Below are 22,018 nucleotides of genomic sequence, written 5' to 3' on the forward strand. Positions count from 1 at the left end.
TCCACAGTCTAACTGCGCTCTGCGTGGGCCTATCTTTCCCCCGCTCACCTTCTCATTGTCAAAGTAGCGGAGGTTGTCGCTATCCAATTTCACCCATCGCTTCTGGTAGATATAGGACCTGGAGCCGGAAAAGACTGTTAGCTGGGGTGCTCTGTGGGTCATCAGGGTGGTCCTTAAGGAGGTAAAATCAGGCGGTCAATGACTGGCAGGATTCCCACCCCTTTATTTTATTATCATTTATTAAATAATCCTGCCCAAGACAACCCAAAGCAGCTTACAACCATATGGGAACTGCAGGATCATTTCGAAAAAGAATCTCTTTTCGTAAACAGCTTTGTGGTTTTTGCAGTCAAGCGGCATATATAATTTTTACGAAATAAAATAAAATAAAATTGTCTTGAAAAAAGATTCTTCTATGCAACCTGATCCAAGGATGGCATTCTTTCATTTTTTATTTTTTTGTTCAATGCAAAATTACAACAAAAATTACCAACATTGAATCCAAAATAAAACAGTACAAACAAGAAAAGAAAAACACAAGAGGAAAAAGAACACCAAAAACAGAAACACACATCTACAAATAAAACCATATCATCCTTCTAATCTAATCATTACATACAAAATCACGTATTAACTTCCTTCCTTTGTTCTAAGACCTCAAAATTGTTACTCTTTCGAAGTTGTTGTATCTAATGTAGATTACCTCTATCTTTATACTTTTTACACCATTTTCCTCTTTCTTTAACCCTCCAGGGTTAAAGGCTGGCATTCTTAAATCTGTTTGTAGACGACCATATGCATTTTAGGGCCCGCTAATCTTTTTCGTGTCTGCAGCTGGAAAAACAGCAGCACAATATTGGGGAAAGAGCTGCCGACTCAACTCTATAGAGCCGGGGGGGGGGAGAGATAGACTATGGAACTACAGCCCCCATTGAGAAACCTGACAAAGCATCTTAGAGCACTCAGGAACACAAAAGCGGTTTTGAAAACTGGCTGGTATACCCAGTGCATCAGAAAGGGCAATCATTATTATTATTATTATTTATTATTAGATTTATATACCGCCCTTCCTCTGAAGATCACGGGGATTGGGCTTGGGGGGGGGATGACAGGCCACAATGACGCCTGTCAAATTAACGGAATATGCAGATTTGCCCCCAAGCAGATCCCATCGGTTTTCCTATTGCCCAGCCGCTTTCCCGCCGAAAAGGAGCAAACGTCCATCGGGGTTTTTTCTGAAGATGGTTGTTGGTTCCGATTCAGCGGCAAACAGTATTCCCCCCCCCCCCCGGGAGGGTGGGGAACAGCAGGGCAAAAGAAAACTCTCTTGAACCCGTCCTGGAGTCTTTAACAACAGCAGTCAGGAGCGCTTCAGCCCTGTTTTTCAGTTTCTGCCCCGTCTTTGAGTTTGTTTGAAACTTAAAATCTCAATTTCTTATTACTGCTTGGTTCTCTTAAATAGGGCTATGTTTAAAACTTGTCATTGAGGTTTTCATACCTTTTATGTAAACCCAAGGAAGCATTTCAGCCCTGCTCTAATAATAATAATAATAATAATAATAATAATAATAATAATAATAATTTATTATTTATACCCCGCCCATTGGGCTGAGTTTCCCCAGCCGCTCTGGGCACTTAAAAACCATTTAAGGTTTATAATTTCTTTATTTCCTTCTCAGGAAACTGATTAGTTCAGTGAAACGAGTTTTGTAGCCGGCATCTCGTTAAGTCTTTGTTTAATTCTAGGTTAATTTTTCCTTATTTTATTTATTTTATTTTTTTGTTATTTCATCCAATTCTATAATCGAATGCTTCTCATTTCAGGGATTTTCACGGCAATTCTTTTGTTTTGTGTAATTTCTTGCTTCCGTGACTGTCTTTTTTTTCCACTGCAAACAAACATAGGGGCTTGAAGCAGATCAGGGTCTTAATAAAACCAGGCGCACGTTATCACAAGGGCAGCCACTGCCAACCTGCCGGGTGTTTTGGTACTACAACTCCCATTGGCTTTTGCAGGGTAGGCACAATTTTGCTTTGCTCACCCCTGAGGCGGGTTCTTATCCAGCCAGCCCGCCTTGATGAGAGGCGAGAGCTGAGACGAAGAGTCCGCCCTGTTCATCCCGTCGCCGTGGAGGCTCAAGGCGCCAAAGGACAGAGCGCTGCCGGAGTACGAATTCAGCTCGCAGTCATTCCAGTGGTTGCTGCTGTGGAGACAAAAGAGGAGCGACACATCAGGCCTTGCAGGGGGGATTTGAACCCAGACCTCCTAGGTCCTAGTCCAGGGGTCAGCAACCTTTTTCAGCCATGGGCCGGTCCACCGTCCCTCAGACCATGTGGGGGGCTGGACTATATTTTGGAGAGAAAAATGAATGAATTCCCATGCCCCACAAATAACCTAGAGATGCATTTTAAATAAAAGGACACATTCTACTCATGTAAAAACATGCTGATTCCCGGACCGTCCGTGGGCAGGATTGAGAAGGCAATTGGGCCGCATCCGGCCCCCGGGCCTTAGGTTGCCAACCCCTCGTCTGGATCAAGCACGTCCAACTCCCTAGAGACTGCACTCTACTCACAGTATCTGAAGAAGTGTGCATGCACACGAAAGCTCATACCAATAACAAACTTACAGTGGTACCTCAGGTTAAGAACTTAATTCATTCTGGAGGTCCGTTCTTAACCTGAAACTCTTCTTAACCTGAAGAACCACTTTAGTTAACGGGGCCTCCAGCTGCCGCCGCATGATTTCTGTTCTCATCCTGAAGCAAAGTTCTTAACCCAAGATACTATTTCTGGGTTAGCGGAGTCTGTAACCTGAAGCGTATGTAACCTGAAGTGTCTGTAACCTGAGGTACCACTGTAGTTGGTCTCTAAGGTGCTACTGGAAGGAATTTTTTTGTTTTGTTTTGACTACGGCAGACCAATACGGTTACCTACCTGTATAAAAAACCTGGCATGGATCTACCTATTGTCATTGGGGGGCGAAGGAGCGTGAGTGTCGTGTATATACAGCCGGACCTTGATTCTCGGATGGAATCCGTTCCGGAAGTCTGTTCGACTTCCAAAAACCTTCAAAAACCAAGGCGTGCCTTCTGATTGGCTGCAGGAGCTTCCTGCACTCAATCGGAAACCGCGGAAGCCATGTCGGACGTTCAGATGTGTGTATATTTTTATTTATTTGTTTTTATATATAGTCGTACCTTGGTTCTGTTGTAAACAAAAATCTGCCCTTTTTTCCCCATATGGGGTATCCAAGAGCCCATATAGAGTCCTTACGTAGGTTCCCTATTGGTAGGAGAAAATAACAGAGGCCAACCAGAGAATATTGAGAAGCAAAGCAGCTAGTAAGCCTGATCTTTATTGATCTGTTGCAACAAGGTCCTCACTCACCACACGCAGGAGGGAGGGGGAACCCAGACTATTAGTGTGCAAGACATTTTAAATTCCCTGCCCTGGAGCTGAAGACCACCCCTCCAGATACATCATACATACATCACAGAAGGGGTGTAACCTAAGACCACCCCTCAGGTACATCATACCTACATCACAGAAAAGGCGGTCTACAGCAGAAATCTGAGTGCGTTGTTTATCTTGTCTGACAGGTTACTTGTTTAATGCTCACTTGATTGGATTGCCTGGAGAGCCTGGCCAGTCTTTTGTAATGACAAATACTTAGTTCCTGAGCCAGGTCACAGGCTCACACCCTATTCATATCTTAAATGTGCCCTTAAGACAGGATTTGTGAAGGAAAAAGAGAATGGAGAGGTTTCCCATTTTCACCTTGCAGAGAAATAATTGAGGTCAATTTGTTCAGGACTTTTTTTCCTGTGGGGTTTTCAGACATGCGGTTTATATATTTACGTTCTTATCACAACTCCCAAACACCTTGCAACTCAAACGTTTTGGCTCCCGAACACTGCAAACCCGGAAGTGAGTGTTTTGGTTTGCAAATGTTATTTGGAACCCGAACGTCAGACAAATCCTTAAGAGGATAACGTGGGAAAGAACCACAATAAATAGATGGGACTTTGTTTTTGGACGCCCATTCACTATGCATCTGCATACATTGCTAAAATAAAACCCAATTTTCCAAATCCCAAATTGCTTTCTTCGCTCAGTCCAGCATGGTGACGCAAGAGAGCAAATACACTCTGCTTCCTCCCCACTTGCATTGCAAAACCATGTTTGGGAAATAAGCACCTCTCCTCCCCCCTTAGATTCCCCCTGGGTCTGAAATAGTCTGTCACCCGCCCTGCTGAGCACCCTCTTCCGGGAAAACAGGGCCAATAACTACAAGGAAGGCCAGAGATGAGTCATCAGCAAAATCCACAAAGGACCCCTGGCAGAGAGTTGGCTGCAAGTAACACCCAGGGACACAGGTGGCGCTGTGGTCTATACCACAGAGCCTAGGGCTTGCCGATCAGAAGGTTGGCAGTTCGAATCCCAGCTCCTGCCAACCTAGCAGTTCGAAAACACGTCAAAGTGCAAGTGTGATGGCCTGGGAATCGGATTCAGAGGCTGAACCGGAGGAATCCCAGCCTGCACAGAAGTCCCCGCCTCCAGGGCCAGCTGAACTGGGGCAGGGCCTTGATTCTGAAGCGCCTGCACCTGTGCCGGATCCTCAGGAGCAGGCACCAGGTGAATCCACTCTGGCTCCAGAGGTGGTTGAGGACTCAGTGCCTACAGGTGAGTCTCCCCCTGGGCCCAGTAACCCTTCAGCCTCTCCTGAACTGCAGAGGCTCAGGGCAGAGAGGCGGAGGGAACTGGTTTCTCGCCCCACGGTAACCTCCCCCTGGGACCAGCACAGCAAGTAGAAAAATAGCTACCACTCTGGCTGGAAGGTAAACGGCGTTTGCGTGCGCTGCTCTGGTCTGCCAGAAGCGGTTTTGTCATGCTGGCCCCATGACCCGGAAGCTGTACGCCGGCTCCCTCGGCCAGTAAAGCGAGATAAGCACCGCAACCCCAGAGTCGGCCATGACTGGACCTAATGGTCAGGGGTACCTTTATCTTTTAACACCCACAAACCTCCTGGGAAACTGAAGGGCATCTCCAGGGCTGTGAGCATGGGAGCCAACTCCTAAGGGCCAAGGCCCCTTCACCCCCCAATAAAATATTTGAGGGGAGTGGGGGCCCCCCAAAAAAGTTGATGGGCATTGCCAGTTGAATGATTTGAACGAATGGCTATCCCAGGACATTTTTGAGCAACTGCGTAGGCCTGCACAAATCTTCCAGGGCTGCCTGCAAGTCAAAAGCAAGATTGCCTGCTGCATCTCTGCTGGAAGAGCATCCCGTGGGAGCAGGGATGCTAAACGCTCAACGTCTGGTTGAGGCCGGTTGACTTGACAACACCCTACCGGGTTAACTATGCGCTGCATGGGAAGTGCTTCCCGTCGCCTGTCTGGAATCTCCCAGCCTTCAAGTTCGTGAGATGTCCAGACTTCTACTGTTATGAGAAAGGAGCGGGAGCTTTTCTCTCTCCATGCCAGGTGCCTATCAGGTTGCCTCTCGTTGGCATTTTCTCTAAACGAAAAAGCCCCGAATTCAGCAACCTGAGAGGGCAGGTTGCTCTACGCCCGCTGCAATGCAGGGGGTTGGACTAGATGGCCCCTGAGGGTCCCTTCCAACACTACGATCCCCTCGATCATTTCGGGTGCTCTTTTTCTGGACCTTGCATAGCTTGTCTATCAAGTGCAAGCTCCTTCCTAGCTTTCGAAGGCATCCCTGGAAACAAGAGGGTGAGGCCAGATATTCCAAGTAAAGGTAAAGGGACCCCTGACCATTAGGTCCAGTTGTGGACGACTCTGGGGTTGTGGTGCTCATCTCGCTTTACTGGCCGAGGGAGCCAGCGTACAGCTTCCGGGTCATGTGGCCAGCATGAATAAGCTGCTTCTGGCGAACCAGAGCAGCGCACGGAAATGCCGTTTACCTTCCTGCCAGAGTGGTACCTATTTATCTACTTGCACCTTGACGTGCTTTCAAACTGCTAGGTTGGCAGGAGCAGGGACTGGGCAACGGGAGCTCACCCGGTCGTGGGTATACGAAATGCCAACACACCCACACGCGCACAAACATAACCAAAGCAGCCCTCACTTGGTGGCGGATTCCTCCTTGAAATAATCCTCAATCAGCTCGTCTTCGCTCATCAGGCTGCTGAACCGGGCAGAGCGACGTTTCTGGGATGTCGACTCCACCACCACGTCCTCCTGCAGAGGGAAGAAGACAAAAAGGAGTTCACTTTGAAAAGCTCCCGGGCCTCAGAATTATTACTATTATTATTATTATTATTATTAACGCCCCACAGGAAAGACAGGAGTGCCTGGCGTGCTCTAGTCCATGGGGCCACAAAGAGTCAGACATGACTAAACAACAATCCCACCCATCTAGCTGGGTTTCCCCAGCCACTCTGGGCGGCTCCCAACCGAATATTAAAAACACAATAGAGCATTAAACATTAAAAGCTTCCCTAAACAGGGCTGCCTTCAGATGTCTTCTAAAAGTCAGACGGTTGTATATTTCCTTGACATCTGGTGGGAGGGTGTTCCACAGGGCGGACGTCATCACCAAGAAGCTCCTCTGCCTGGTTCCCTGTAACCTGGCTTCTCGCAGGGAGGGAACCACCAGAAGGCCCTCGGAGCTGGACCTCAGTGTCCGGGTTGAACGATGGGGGTGGAGACGCTCCTTCAGAGGCCCCATTTGCTTCAAGAGGCCCCATTAGCTAAAGTGGTGCTTCAGGTTAAGAACAGTTTCAGGTTAAGAACGGACCTCCGGAACAAATTAAGTACGTAACCCGTGGTACCACTGTATTTAATAATTTTTATTAAATTTTCTGTTTTACAGTTTAGAATATTCATTTATACAACCTTAAAATATCAATCACTTCCCTTCTCCTTCCAGCGTTCATTCTGTATAGCATAAATCTTTGCATATTTTATATAAACTAAACCATTCTGTATGCCATCATAACTTATTTACACCATTGAATTTATCTTAATGGTGCCAGAATTTTCAGCTGCACAGCTATTTCCCATATATTTTCCAATCTTCTCTAAACTTATGTTTTTCTTGTTCTCTTATTCTATATGTTAAGTCTGTGAGTTGTGCATACTCTGTCAGCTTAAGCTGCCATTCTTCTTTAGCTGGGACCTCGCTCCATTTCCATTTTGGGGCTAACGAAACACGGGCCACCGTGGTGGCAGACATAAATAACCTTTTTTTGACACCAAATACTTAAAAACCTTCCCTGGAGGTTCTCTAAACTTCATTTAAAAAAATAATAATGGGGGGGGGATAATTTCACGTTTTTTAGAAAAAATCAAATAGATGGCAGCTTTAAAAACAATTCAGAGAGTTATGACCTAATCGGTGAATTGGCTCCATGTTGCAGCTCTGCAAAAGGTAAAGGTAAAGGGACCCCTGACCATTAGGTCCAGTCACATACAACTCTGGGGTTGCGGCACTCATCTCGCTTTATTGGCCGAGGGAGCCGGAGTACAGCTTCTGGGTCATGTGGCCAGCATGACCAAGCCGCTTCTGGCGAACCAGAGCAGCACACAGAAACGCCATTTACCTTCCCGCCGGAGCGGTACCTATTTATCTACTTGCACTTTGATGTGCTTTCGAACTGCTAGGTGGGCAGGAGCAGGGACTGAGCAATGGGAGCTCACCCTGTTGCAGGGATTCGAACCGCCGACCTTCTGATCAGCAAGTCCTAGGCTCTGTGGTTTAACCCACAGCGTACAGCTCTTAAACAATGCAAGGAACCAGGAAGTGGCTGCAAAATGTCCCACCCAGCTCCCTGGGTCTGGCACCAGCCCCGCCTGAGAATTATTGCCATGCGCCACAAGTGAAGATTTGCTTGGGGTGCAGAGCGGTGCCTGGAAGGTCAAAGCTGTCCTCCTTCTCGGCTGCGACTGCTTCACCGCCTCCTTGCTTCTGGTGCATGATGCAACCGGATGTTGCACAAAACCCCTCTATTTATAGCCCAAAGAACCACTGTCCGGGAGCTTTCTGCTGAGAAGCGCATCAGCAATTTCCCCCCTGGGCCACAGCAGAGCAAAGAGAATCAGGGATTTCAGCTTCTCTGTCCCCTCTGCTACATCCTCGGTGACTGAAGCAAACAAAACCGGCTCTTTTTCCCTTATGGGGTACCCAAGAGCCGGTATAGAGTCCTTAAGTGGGTTCCCTGTCAGTAGGAGAAAATAACAGGGGCCAACCAGAGAATATTGAGAAGCAAAGCAGCTAGTAAGCCTGATTTTATTAAACTGTTGCAACAGGGTGCTCACCCCCCCCACACACACACACAAACACAGGAGGGAGGAGGTACCCAGAACATTGGTATGCAAGCTTTTATATTGCCCACCCCGTAGCCCAGAACCACCCCCCAATACAAACTGAACCCTGAGACCAAAGATATCCTTATCTTTTAACTGAGCAAAATGAACAAAACCAGTGTGCCATCTGAGGAGAAAGCGAGCTTTTGCTTTTCTTACGATCAGGCCTTGTGCTAAACACCGAGGCTTTCAACCAAACACACAGAGGAAAACTTCCTCTAGGCTACACAGCCAATCAGAGCATGTGCTAGCTGGGCGAGGCTCATGCCATTCCGCCTGGCTGCTAAGCAAAGCCTCCTTCCCTGCCCCTCTTGGTCAGCTGAATTACCAATAACAGATTTAACCTTAAAGTAAACAGAATGATCTCCGCTGCTGCACATCCAACAGGCACACCTACTCTGAACACAAGTCCCAAGCCTTTGAATAAACCAGAGTGGCTGGGACAACCCATTAGCACATGGGTAGGCAAGCTAAGGCCCGGGGACCGGATCCAGCCCAGCTGCCTTCTGGATCTGGCCCACAGACGGTCCAGGAATCGCCGTGTGGATTGGCGTGGATCTGATCGTTTGGGCTGCGCCACCGCTCGCGTTCAGCGGCGCCACCTCCCACCCTCCCCCTGGCTTCTCCCCACCCCCCTAGAGCCGAGAGTAAGGGGGCTGGGCTTTGCTGCTGCCAGCCCCTCTCCGGAGCCCTTTCACACGCCGCTCATCATCCCGCCGCTGCCAGCCCCTGCCGCTCGCAAGATGCTTTTCAACATCTACATGCAGCCGCTAGGAGAGATCATCAGGGGGTTTGGGCTGGGTGTCCATCAATATGCAGATGATACCCAGCTCTACCTCTCTTTCAAATCAGAACCAGTGAAGGCTGTGAAGGTCCTGTGTGAGTGCCTGGAGGCGGTTGGAGGATGGATGGCGGCTAACAGATTGAGGTTGAATCCTGACAAGACAGAAGTACTGTTTTTGGGGGGACAGGAGGCGGGGCTGGTGTGGAGGACACCCTGGTCCTGAATGGGGTAACTGTGCCCCTGAAGGACCAGGTGCACAGCCTGGGAGTCATTCTGGACTCACACCTGTCCATGGAGGCACAGGTCAATATTGTGTCTCCCAGCTCCATCTGGTATGCAGGATGAGACCCTACCTGCCCGCAGACTGTCTCACCAGAGTGGTACATGCTCTGGTTATCTCCCGCTTCGACTACTGCAATGCACTCTACGTGGCGCTACCTTTGAAGGTGACTCGGAAACTACAACTAATCCAGAATGCGGCAGCTAGACTGGTGACTGGGAGTGGCCACCAAGACCACATAACAACATTACTGAGAGACCTACACTGGCTCCCAGTACGTTTCCGAGCACAATTCAAAGTGTTGGTGCTGACCTTGAAAGCCCTAAACAGCCCCATATACCTGAAGGAGTGTCTCCACCCCCATCATTCTGCCCAGATACTGAGGTCCAGCTCCAAAGACCTTCTGGTGGTTCCCTCACTGTGAGAAGCGAAATTACTGGGAACCAGACAAAGGGCCTTCTTGGTAGTGGCACCCGCCCTGTGGAACGCCCTCCCACCAGATGTCAAAGAGAAAAATAACTACCAAACTTTTAGAAGACATCTGAAGGCAGCCCTGTTTAGGGAAGCTTTTAATGTTTAACAGACCATTGTATTTTAATATTCTGTTGGAAGCCACCCAGAGTGGCTGGGGAAACCCAGCCAGATGGACGGGGTATAAATAATAAATTATTATTATCATTATTATAAGACACAGGTAAGCAGCCACCCCGGCTCGTCCGGTGCTATGGAGAAAGGAGGGGAGAGTTGGGAGGTGGCTTACCCGAGTAGAATGTGTCCTTTTATTTAAAATGCATCTCTGGGTTATTTGTGGGAATTTGTTCATTTGTTTTTTTTCAAAATATAGTCCGGCCCCCAACAAGGTCTGAGGGACAGTGGACCGGCCCCCTGCTGAAAAAGTTTGCCGACCCCCGCATTAGCACATCCTGGAGGGGAAGGCAACCTCCGATTTTTTTTGAGGATGAGATGGGCAGCATGGCCCCCCGAGAGATACAGACCTACCTTGTCAGTCATTTCTTCTGCCAGAGCTTCTATCTCCTCCTCAAACGGGGGATCTTCATAATCAGAATCATCTGCGGAGACAGACCAGGCATAGTTGAACTATGGAACTCCTTGCCACAGGAGGCAGTGATGGTTATGAAAGAGGATTAAGCAGGTTCATGGAGGAGGAGGAGGCTCTCCATGGCTACTAATCACCTTGGCTTTGAGTCCTGGAAGACCTGCTCCCTGCCTGAAGGACTTTTCCCAGCTGGTCTGGACTGACTCCAGCTGCAAAAGCTGAGGCTGCTGAACAGACTCTCGGACAGGGGGGTTGTTTAGGGGGTTCTGTTGGGGAGGGTTGTTGCTGCGGTATTATTTTTCTGCTGTTATTGATATCAATTTTATTGATAATAATAATAATAATAATAATAATAATAATAATAATAATAATAATAAATTTTATTTATATCCCGCCCTCCCCAGCCGAAGCTGGGCTCAGGGCGGTTAACAACACTAAAACAGTGCAACATTATAAAAACATTATAAAAATTAATTAAAATTAAAATTGATTTTATTATTGATATATTTTTTCTGCTGCTGATATTATTTTAAATATTATTATGAATATTTTTTTAAAACCAATCTCAAAGCAGTTTACAAAATAGTAGACGATAACATTGTAACAGAGAAAGATGAATGACAAAAAGCTTCTGAAAGCTAAAACACCAACAGACTATAAAAACCAGATTAAAACTGACACCAACCCGTTTTTCTGTGATGTTGACATTTTGTGGTACACACAAGAGAGACTTAGATTTCCAGGAATGCCCTATTGTGCACCTAGACCAAAATCTATCGTCTTTTCCAACCGGAAGAGGTTTTCCAAGGTGGGCGATATTGTTGGTGCTCGCTTGAGAGGTGCCAGAATGTATCGCATGCCCAGATTTCAAAACAGAACTTCACATTCAGAATCTGAACAGTGAAGTTGGGGGAAGCGGGCCGACTTCCAAATACCCCTTTCACAGAATCACAGAACCGCTGTGTTGGAAGGGATCGCCAAAGGGCATCTAGTCCAACCCCCCTGCGACGGAGTGATCGCACAGCACTGAGCTTCTCTTCCGCCAGTCACAGACACTCACCCAAGTCCGTCTGGAAGAGGACGGGAGGCTTTGAAGGTGGCTCAGGGGCGCCGATCCGCTCCACAATCTTTAGGCGGGGAAAGAGGGCAGGCGGCTGTTCAGGGTCTTGCAGGTCGTTTTTCACAGGAGGACTGGAATGAGAAACAACAGAGACCTTGCTTTAAAATCAGCCGCAAAGCTGGCATCGTTCTCCTAGCTCAGCCGCTTCATGAGCTCAGAAGAACATCCAAAGAGCCCGGCAGGATCAGGCCCTTGGGCCACCGAGTCCAGCATTCTGTTCTCACAGGGTGCCTCTTAGGCCAAACCAGAAAGCAGGATTCGAACACAAGAGCAACGCTCCCCTCCTGCAGTTTCCAGAAGCATCGCTGCCTCCGACCATGGAGGCAAAACAGCCATTATGGTGGAAATCCCATAATTTAACCATGCACTGTGTCAAGAAGTTATTTCTTTCATCCGAATCCTACAATATTCAGGTTTACTGGCTTCTAGTTCTAGTCTTAAAAAGCAGAGACATCACCTTGCCGACAAAGGTCCATATAGTTAAAGCTCTGGTTTTCCCAGTAGGGATGTATGGAAGTGAGAGCTGGACCATAAAGAAGGTTGATCGCCAAAGAATTGATGCTTTTGAATTCTGGTGCTGGAGGAGACTCTTGAGGGTCCCATGGACTGCAAGAAGATCAAACCGATCCATTCAGAAGGAAATCAGCCCTGAGGGCTCACTGGAAGGACAGATCCTGAAGCTGAGGTTCCAATACTATGGCCACCTCATGAGAAGAGAAGACTCCCTGGAAAAGACCCTGATGTTGGGAAAGATGGAGGGCACAAGGAGAAGGGGACGACAGAGGACCAGATTGTGGGACAGTGTTCTCAAAGCTACCAGCATGAGTTTCCCAAACTGCGGGAGGCAGTGGAAGACAGGAGTGCCTGGCGTGCTCTGGTCCATGGGGTCACGAAGAGTCGGGCACGACTAAACAACTAAACAACAACAGGTCTTGTGCAAAAGGGAGAATAGAAATATCTCAGTCCACCTGCCAAGAAAAATAAAGAACTTATTTATGTCTGCTACAACAGCGGCAAGAGTCTTGTTAGCACAATGATGGAAGAATGAGGAAATCCCAACTAAAGAACACTGGCAAGAAAAATTGGTGAGCTAGGTGGAAATGGCCAAATTGACATACAAGCTGCGTGAGAAGGACAATCGTGTCTTCAAGGAAGAATGGGAACTTTTTACAAATTATTTAAAAAGACAACAAAATGATCTGGACTCCTTGGCAGGTTTTGAATAAACATCCACAAATTTATTAGTTGAACATTTGATAGATAAGGCTAAGAGGGGAGCTGAGGGAGGTCCTTGGGTGGGGGGGCGGAAGGGGGGAAATAATGTAACTGAATATTTGGATTGATAATGTGGTATGTTGAAATTGTTTAATAAAAATCATTTAATATGTATAATAATTATTATTTCTTACTTATACCCCACCCATCTGGCTGGGTTTCCCCAACCACTCTGGGCGGCTCCCAACAGAATATTAAAAACATGATAAAATATCAAACACTAAAAACTTCCCTAAAGAGGGCTGCCTTCAGATGTCTTCTAAAAGTCAGATAGCTGTTTATTTCCTTGACATCTGCTGGGAGGGCGTTCCACAGGGCGGGAGCCACCACCGAGAAGGCCCTCAAAAAACTATCCTCAATTTCTTCTTTGATGTCCCAACGGTGACGGGTGATCCCCAGAGATCCTTGGGAGGATTTACTGTTAGCTGCTGAAACCCATGATAATAGCAGCACTCTCTTTTTTTTATTACCTCTGTTTTAATAGATTCTCTTATTTGTACTTTTCAAATTCTATTAAATTACTTTGTAGAGTAAGTAATTTAAGGATATAAACAAACGTAATAAAAGGATATAAACAAACGTAAAATATAATAATAACAATATCACTAGTAATGTGGTGTCTTTATTGCAACAATCTGAATGTGAGCTTTTGCAGCAATTTAAAGAGAATAGAATGACAGAAAGGCAAACAGGAGAGTCAGAAAGGAACTCAAGGTTCCAGATTTTTAAAAAATGGGGCCAAGATCCTAGGAAGAGGCTTCTTATAACCCAATGGCTCACCTAAGACCAGCATCCCATCCTCAAAGTGCTCAATGGACCAACTGTGGAGGGAGGGCAGAGCCATCGATAGCCCTCTCCTCCTTGAATTTGTCTAATCCTCTTTTAGAGAAGTGCCCAGTCGCCAACTGGCCAAGAGTCACCCTGTTGGCTCCCAGAGAAGAGACACAAAGGAAGGTTCTTTGCTGCAACCAGAAAACGCAGCAAAATTAGACTTCCTTTGCTGTTGCAACTTCCCTCTCGCTGCCTTCCAAGCTCAGGACGCCAAGCAGTGATTTACTTACTCTCAGGAAACGAGGAGGGGGGATCCACCCCCCGAGCAAAGCGGAAAAACTAAATCACTGGTTCCCCCCCCAAATATTTTTTAAAAAATAATATCTATTAAAGTTTCAAAGAAGTTACAAAAATGAAAAGAAGAAAAAAAAGAAACAAAAAATACAAAATACAGAATAAAAACAATTAAAAACAAATCAGTCTTTCCATGTCCTGTCTTTCACCTTTAAAGCCCTATACAGCCTAGGACCCTCGTACCTACGGGACCGCCTCTCCTGGTATGCCCCACAGAGAAACCTACGGTCTGCAAATAATAACATCCTCAAGGTCCCAGGCCACCGAGAGGTTAGGCTGGCCTCAACTAGAGCCAGGGCCTTCTCGGCTGTGGCCCCGATCTGGTGGAACGCTCTGTCCCAAGAGACTAGGGCCCTGCGGGACCTGACATCCTTCCGCAGGGCCTGCAAGACAGAGTTGTTCCACCAGGCCTTTGGTCAGGGCGCAGCCTGACTCCCTCCTCTGGCAACCTGCACAGAATCTTGCTTAATTAGTTGCCATTAATTCGATTTTAATTGATTTTTATAATGAAATATTTTTAGAATATGTGAATATCTGATAGTTTGATTGTTGTTAGCCGCCCTGAGCCCGGCTTCGGCTGGGGAGGGCGGGATATAAATAAAATTTTATTATTATTATTATTATTATTATTATTATTATTATTATTATTCATTTGCTTGTTTCCCTGACCTCCTCACACCTCCCTTTTTTCTATTCTAATTCAATCGTTGTTTCAGCAAGTCCTTACCATTTTTGCTTTTATCTTGATATTTTATCTTAATATATTGTAACTTTACATTTTCACCTGTTAACATTTTCACCTGTTAACAATCCATTTTTACATACCCCTTTGTAACATTATTGCTAAAACCACATAACTTCATTCCAGCATCCTTCTAACATTCCTTAATTTTACAGTGTTTCTGTAGATAGTCTTTAAATCTCTTCCAGTCTTCTTCTACCAACTCTTCTCCCTGGTCTCGGATTTGCCAGTCATTTCCGCCAATTCCATGTAGTCCATCAACTTCATCTGCCAGTTCCCCCCAAAATAAATCATCAGTTCCCCGTTCCCTTTTGCTACGAAGCTGGTTGGCCCCAGTGAAAATACGCTGGACTAGATGGGCTCTGCAATAGCTAGAATAGCTCAGTTGGTAGAGCTTGAGATTCTTAATCTCAGGGTTGTGAGCCCCACATTGCATGGCAGGGGGTTGGACTAGATGGCCCTTGGCGTCCCTTCCAACGCTACAGTTCTCCGATTCTATGAAAGGAGGTGCAAGGACACCTAGGGACACGCAGTTGTCACAGGCCTAGATCTCCCTCTAGGGCAGACTTCACCAGCCTGGAGTGCTCTTGTAGTTTCTGGACTACAAATCCCATCAGTGCTTGATGGTATGTGCCGGCTGGGACTGATGGGAGTTGTAGTCCAAAACATTGGGAGCACTGCACCCTGGCAAAGGCTGCTTTACGTGCAAATGCAATGGAGGGGATCACAGAAGTGAAGAGTTGGAAGGGAACCCCAAGAATTTCTGCAATGAAAGAATCACAGCTAATGAATTCCTGCCACCCAACCACTGTCTAGGAACCTCCAGCAAAGGAGACCCTAGCATCTTCCGAGGGAGTTCGTTCCATGGTCAGACAACCTTTGCCCTCAGGCATTTCTTCCTAATGTTTAGCCGGAAACATCCTTTCTGGCTATTTGAATCCCTCCTTTCCAGGTCTGCCCTCCGGTGCAGCAGAAAACAAGCTTGCTCTGTCTTTCTACATTTTTAGCAGTTCTTATCTGTAAACTGGGACACAGGTGGTGCTGTGAGTTAAACCACAGAGCCAAGGACTTGCCGATCAGAAGGTCAGCGGTTCGAATCCCCGCGACGGGGTGAGCTCCTGTTGCTCTGTCCCAGCTCCTGCCAACCTAGCAGTTCGAAAGCACGTCAAAGTTGCAGCGCTCATCTTGCTTTATTGGCCGAGGGAGCTGGTGTACAGCTTCCAGGTCATGTGGCCAGCAGGACTAAGCCGCTTCTGGCAAACCAGAGCAGCGCATGGAAATGCCGTTTACCTTCCCGCTGGAGCAGTACCTATTTATCTACTTGCACTTTTTAGCGTGCTTTCGAACTGCTAGGTTGGCAGAAGCAGGGACCGAGCAACGGGAGCTCACCCCGTCACAGGGATTCAAACTGCCTACCTTCTGATTGGCACATCCTAGGCTCTGTGGTTTAACCCACAGCGCCACCCACGTCCCATATTGTGTTGTTGAAAACCAGATATCGCCCAGTCCTAGTAAACATACCCAACTCCCTCAACCGATCCTCATATGGCTTGGTCTCCAGACCCTTGGTCATCTTGTTCAACCCTCTCTGCACATCTTCCAGCTGCTCAGTATCCTTCTTAAACTGGGGTGCCCAGTTCATGGCAGGGGGAGGTGTCCGTTTCTTCCACCCACAGAGTCTACACGAGTTCAGAAAAAAATCCCCTTTACAAAAGAGGCTAGTTAGGTTTCCAAGTTAATTCAAGAGCAGAGATTTGAGAAGTTCTCTCTTCTCCAGGAGTGAGGGCACAACTTCCAGATCCTTGCAACACTGCAGGCTCCGAAGTTTATCCTTTTTCCTAATCAGCAGTTTTTCTAGATCTCTAGGCCTGCAGCCACAGCAGACCCCCTTAAAATGAACCAGGCTGCTGCTGCTTTTCAGTTCTTTTAGCTTTTGCAAGGTTCCGCCTCCCAAAAATTACATTCTGCAGTTCACTCGGCAGACCGTTCCTCCCTGGAGAAACCTCGTCCTGCAGTAAAACAGGTTCCCATGGCATCTGCAGACTCGAAACCTGCTTTTCCACTTGGCCGCTGGGATCGCTGCCAATCCATCCCCCAAGATCAGCAGCAAGAAGAAACCCAGACAGAAGGGGGAAACACGACTCACTTGAAAGCAACAAAACACAACCACCGGGCTTCTAAAACGATTCTTGTGAAAACAGGCCTGAACTGGTCCAAAAAAAGAAAGAGGAACTATGGTGTGTGTGTGTGTTTTTAAAAAAAGCAAACCGTTTTTAAAAATGTGGGTCTCTCATTGCTTTCTTATGTATCCTTTCTGAAAAAGATATATTGAGGATGCATTCTCGGCACTGATGGATCTCTCTTGACAAAGGGGAGCATTGATTTATGTGGTTATTATTTAAAATACAGGGTGGGCGTCTGTTGGTGGAGAAGGGCGTTCATCTCTCTAGCTGAGAGTCGGGGGGACATCACTGTCCCCCAGGTAAGAGATGGGGTGGAAAGGATGGGGGCCGTTTTTTGACCTGTGGCAGGATTTGTACCTGATTGCAGTGGTACCTAGTGATGTATGGAAGAAGAAGGCTTTTGATGCTTTTGAATTCTGGTGCTGGAGGAGACTCTTGAGAGTCCCATGGACTGCAAGAAGAACAAACCTCTCCATTCCGAAGGAAATCAGCCCCGAGGGCTCACTGGAAGGACAGATCCTGAAGCTGAAGCTCCAATATTTTGGCCATCTCATGAGAAGAGAAGACTCCCTGGAAAAGACCCTGATGCTGGGAAAGATGGAGGGCACAAGGAGAAGGGGACGACAGAGGACGAGATGGTTGGACAGCGTTCTCGAAGCTACCAGCATGAGTTTGACCAGGCTGCGGGAGGCAGTGGAAGACAGAAGTGCCTGGCGTGCTCTGGTCCATGGAGTCACGAAGAGTCGGACATGACTAAACGACTAAACAACAACAACAACAAACACAGTTTTACCTCGGGTTAAGAACTTAATTCGTTCTGGACGTCCGTTCTTAACCTAAATGGCCATCCAACCTCCATTAAAAACCCCCCAGCAAAGCTGAGTCCATTCCACTGTCGAACAGCTTTCTATTATTACATGTGAACACCCATTCTCATTTGGTGATATTTATGAGATATTTTAAGATATATATTGCAGCTATGTTGCACTCTGATGGTGTGTCACAATGGATTTCTTGATTGTTTGCTTGTTTTTTCATTTCACGCACACTGAGAAGAGACACCTATTGCTTATTTAAAAGTTGCGGGCGGACATGGAATTTGTATTTTTAGGGAGAATGCACTGGTTTTTGTTGAGGTGTAAACCACACAGATTTCCTGGAGCAGTACAAAATCTTGTTATTATTATTAACCATATTGAACTTGCATACTCAGTGCTATTTTTCCAGAAAAACAGGTGCTGGAGCTCACATTTCTCCCTCGTTCTCTTAGAATGGCAATGGCACCCACCTGAGAGGTGCCGGAACTGAGATCCTGAGAGCTCCACCTGGAAACAAAAGCCCTGTCTACACTGCTCCAGGATATAGGTTTGTTGACTTATTGTTGACTGCTTCATATTTCAAAAGAACTCTCTAAGCGGTTGGGGGAAACCCTAAAAGTGGCAGGTTACAAAAGACGGCACAATACGTGCCGAGTGTTCGCTGCAAGCCACCCCCCACAGCGCAGTGAAATGCAGAAAGCTACAGCAGACTCTCACCACATGTGCAATCAACAACTGCAAAAGAGGCGCCTGGCCAGTGGAGCGAGAGAAGGGAGGAAAGCCAAATGAACTCGTTGCAAAGTTCCCAAATGCAGTAAGAGATTCCTGCCAAACGCCAGGGCCCCGTTACATAAACGTTTAGACCAGAAACAGACAGAGAGGGAAGGGAGAGCGAGTTCATGCGCAAGGAGAGTGCACTGGGGGGAAACCTGTTGCCACATCCGGAAGATCAAATGTTGACCAAAGAGAGCAACGCCAAACAGAGTGGGAGGTTCCTGCCCTCCCCCCAAAACACACACACACACACACACAGACTTTAAAACAGCAGTTCTCAACCTGTGGGACTCTCAGATGTTGTTGGACTACAACTCCCATCATCGATACAATAATCTTTATTGTCACTGTCCCATACAGAACAACGAAATTGAAAAATCTACATCAGACATTCAAAAACCCACAAGTCTGCTATCCCAGCTATCCCAGCCCTAAAAACTCTGATACCCCATTTTTAAATACAATATACTACCTTACACTGCGTTTAAAACCAAAATCGCATTTGGAAAGAAACTGTTTCTCAGGCGGCTAGTCCTGGTCTTGATAACCCTGGACCTTCTTTCCCAGAAGGCAGAAGCTGAAAGAGATCATTTCCGGGTTGCGCACTATCCTGCGCTATCTCTGCAGCTTTCTTATGGCACCTGGAAGCGTAGATTTGATCCAAGGTGGGAAGAGTGCACCCAATTATTCTCTCCGCAGTCTTTACAACCCTGGACACCATTGCTTTTTCCCTGACCGTGCAGCTCCTAAACCACACACAGAGACCCTAAGTTAATACACTCTCAACAGGACAATGGTGAAATGCCATCAACAGGTCCTTTGAGAGACTGTTTTTCCGGAGGATTCTCAGAAAATATAACCTCTGCTGTGCTCTCTTCATCATGGCTTTGCTGTTTTCTCCCCAGGTTAGGTCATCTCACATCTCCATTCCCAGAAATCGAAACACCAAGACCTGTTCCACGCACTTCCCCTCAATAATAAGTGGCCTTGCTAGCTTGGGATGATGGGAGTTGTAGTCCAACAACATCTGGGGACCCACAGGTTGAGAAAGGCTGCTTTAAAAGAACAAAATAACACACAGAGAGACACACACTTTAAAAGAGTGGAACTGACCTGAATGCAAAGAACGGAGGAGATCAGAAACAGCAAAAGAGGAATCCTGGCTGGCCTCATACAATCATAGAACTAGAGAGCTGGAAGGGACCCCCAGAGCTCATCAAGTCCAACCCCTGGGATGCAAGAACCGCAGCTAAAGGGTCCCTGGCAAGTCCAAGCTGCAGCAGAGCCCCCCTTACAGGGCTGGCGTCCAGGCTCTGGGGTTACTTCTGGGGTCACTCTTGTAGCCTGACGGGATTTGGGAGGGCCGGACACCCTATTCTTGGCCCCCGGACAGCCAGCCTCTGGGCAGGCTAGGAGGGCAGTGGTGGAAATCCAAATGGGCCTGGCTCTCCCTGGGCTGCCGTCTCTATAGAAACGAGCGTCAGCCATCCATGCGGGAAACAAAGAGGCAGTAATCCTTGCTCCAAGAGGCTGAATGGAAAAGGTGCGCCAAGCCAGAGGGTACTGTCAAGCTCTTTGGGTAAAGTTCTTATCGCGGCAAAACGGAAGAGTCATGAAATTCCCTCTATACAAGATTGGGTTCAAAAGCTGATAGAATATGCAGAATTCGATGGTCTATCAAAAAATAAAAATAAAGAATAAACCAAAACAGGAATTTGTTTCAAAATGGGAGGTTTTCAAAGAATATTTGAACTATAAATACAGTAGTTTAAACTCGGTTGTGGCATTCGAGGAACTTCAGTAACAGTTGCAAGGCAGATATAAGAATTAAGATATATTAAGAAAAGGTTTAATGATGATAAAAGTGTGTATTGGCAATAAGTTATGTGAAATTGAAATACGGAATAGACGGGAGGTTGGGTCTTTAGTGTTAAGACCAATCTATGTCTTATTGTTTAAGAAAATTCTGTGTCTATGGTTATTCCTGTGTGGAATTCGGTGTTTGTGTTTTCTCTTTTTAATTTTCTTGCTGTATCAATAATAATAATAATAAAACCTTTGGGTAGAAGCTCTGCGCCACCTTCACACGCATTTGGGGAAAGGGGTCTGGCCATCGCAGCGCTAAAAGTGTGCCGAAAATGAGCACCAGCACCCCATCTAGCAGGGGGCGGAACAAAATGCATTTGGGGCGCAAATGCAATGCCAAATGAATGCCGATTAGCCAGACACAATGAGGGCAAGAGCTGCAGCGAGCCTGCCTGCGAGAGGCCTTCTTGTGTCCATATCTAGAGGTTTCTGCTCAATTTATATTGCAAAGTATTGTTAGATTCATATCCGGCCCTCCGTCACAAGAGCTTCACGCAAGGTAAAAACACAAGTAGATTGTTAAAATAAAATAAAAGCAATAACCCCCCCTCCCCACTTCCCACAAAGACACAGTGGTGCCCCGCAAGACGAATGCCTCGCAAGACGAAAAACCCGCAAGACGAAAGGGTTTTTCGGTTTTTGCGACGCTTCGCTAGACGACTTTCCCTATGGGCTTGCATCGCAAGACGAAAGCCCATAGGGAAATCTCGGGGACCTTTTTTAAATGCTGGCGGTGGGGAGCAAAGCCTTTTTCCCCCCTCCGGACTTCAGAAGAGGTCCAGGAAGGCCGGCGGGGGCGAAAGGCTTTGCTCCCCACCGCCAGCATTTTAAAAGCGGTCCGGGATAGCAGGGAAGCGCTTCCCGCTATCCCGGACGGCTTTTGAAGGCAGGCAGGGGGGGCAAAGACTTTTGCCCCCCGCCCGCCTTGGGAAGAGGTCCTGGACCTCTTCCGAAGGCGGGCGGGGGGCAAAAGTCTTTGCTCCCCCCTGCCTGCCTAACCGGGGGCTTTTAAATCGCCCCGGGACTGTCCGGGGCGATTTAAAAGCCCCCGGACGGCTTTTGAAGCCTCCCCCCGCCGCCCGGCATCGGGGCATCGTCCCGATGCCGGGCGGCGGGGCGAGAAAGCCTCCCCCCGCCGCCCGGCATCGGAACGATGTCCAGAAGCTGGGCGGCGGGGCGGGAAAGCTTCCCCCCGCCGCCCGGCATCGGAACGATGTCCCGAAGCCCGGCGGCGGGGCGGGAAAGCCTCCCCCCGCCGCCCGGCTTCGGAACGATGTCCCGAAGCCCGGCGGCGGGGCCGCGAAGCCTGGGCGGGCTGGCAACTCTCCGCAAGGAGCGCTCCCGCTGCTTGCGGAGAGGTCCGCGAAGCCTGTCCTGGACCTCTTCTGAAGGCAGGCGGGGGGCAAAAGTCTTTGTCCCCCCTGCCTGCCTTCCCAGGGGCTTTTAAATCGCCCCGGACAGCGGAGAAGTCCTCCGCTGTCCCGGGCGATTTTAAAATGCCGCCCGCCAAAAGAGGTCGGGGGAAGGCGGTTTCCATAGGAACGCATTAATTGATTTTCAATGCATTCCTATGGAAAACCGTGCATCGCAAGACGAAAAACTCGCAAGACGAAGAGACTTGCGGAACGAATTAATTTCGTCTTGCGAGGCACCACTGCATTTAA

General features: G+C 47.6%; 1 protein-coding gene across 8 annotated transcripts in view; it reads right to left on the minus strand.

The window, feature by feature from the left end:
- The window catches only part of ARAP1 (ArfGAP with RhoGAP domain, ankyrin repeat and PH domain 1), a 137,955-nt gene that overhangs the window by 62,772 nt on the left and 53,165 nt on the right, over positions 1–22,018 (minus strand). For 4 of the 8 annotated variants that reach the window (XR_014168017.1, XM_081909549.1, XM_081909548.1 and 1 more), the window contains 5 exons: positions 11,512–11,642; positions 10,394–10,464; positions 6,091–6,203; positions 2,043–2,204; positions 49–172 (listed from right to left, as the gene is read on the minus strand). Coding sequence is in view for 7 of the 8 variants with exons in the window: in XM_081909549.1 (XP_081765675.1) it covers positions 49–172; positions 2,043–2,204; positions 6,091–6,203; positions 10,394–10,464; positions 11,512–11,642 (601 nt within the window). In the remaining variant the exon portion in view is untranslated. Of the gene's footprint in view, positions 1–48; positions 173–2,042; positions 2,205–6,090; positions 6,204–10,393; positions 10,465–11,511; positions 11,643–19,601; positions 19,723–22,018 lie in introns of those variants that run through there. The other 4 variants (XM_081909554.1, XM_081909552.1, XM_081909550.1 and 1 more) reach the window with 4 other exon arrangements.

Source organism: Podarcis melisellensis (assembly GCF_964234715.1).
Source record: "Podarcis melisellensis genome assembly, chromosome: 4".
In the NCBI taxonomy this organism is placed as follows: domain Eukaryota; kingdom Metazoa; phylum Chordata; class Lepidosauria; order Squamata; family Lacertidae; genus Podarcis; species Podarcis melisellensis.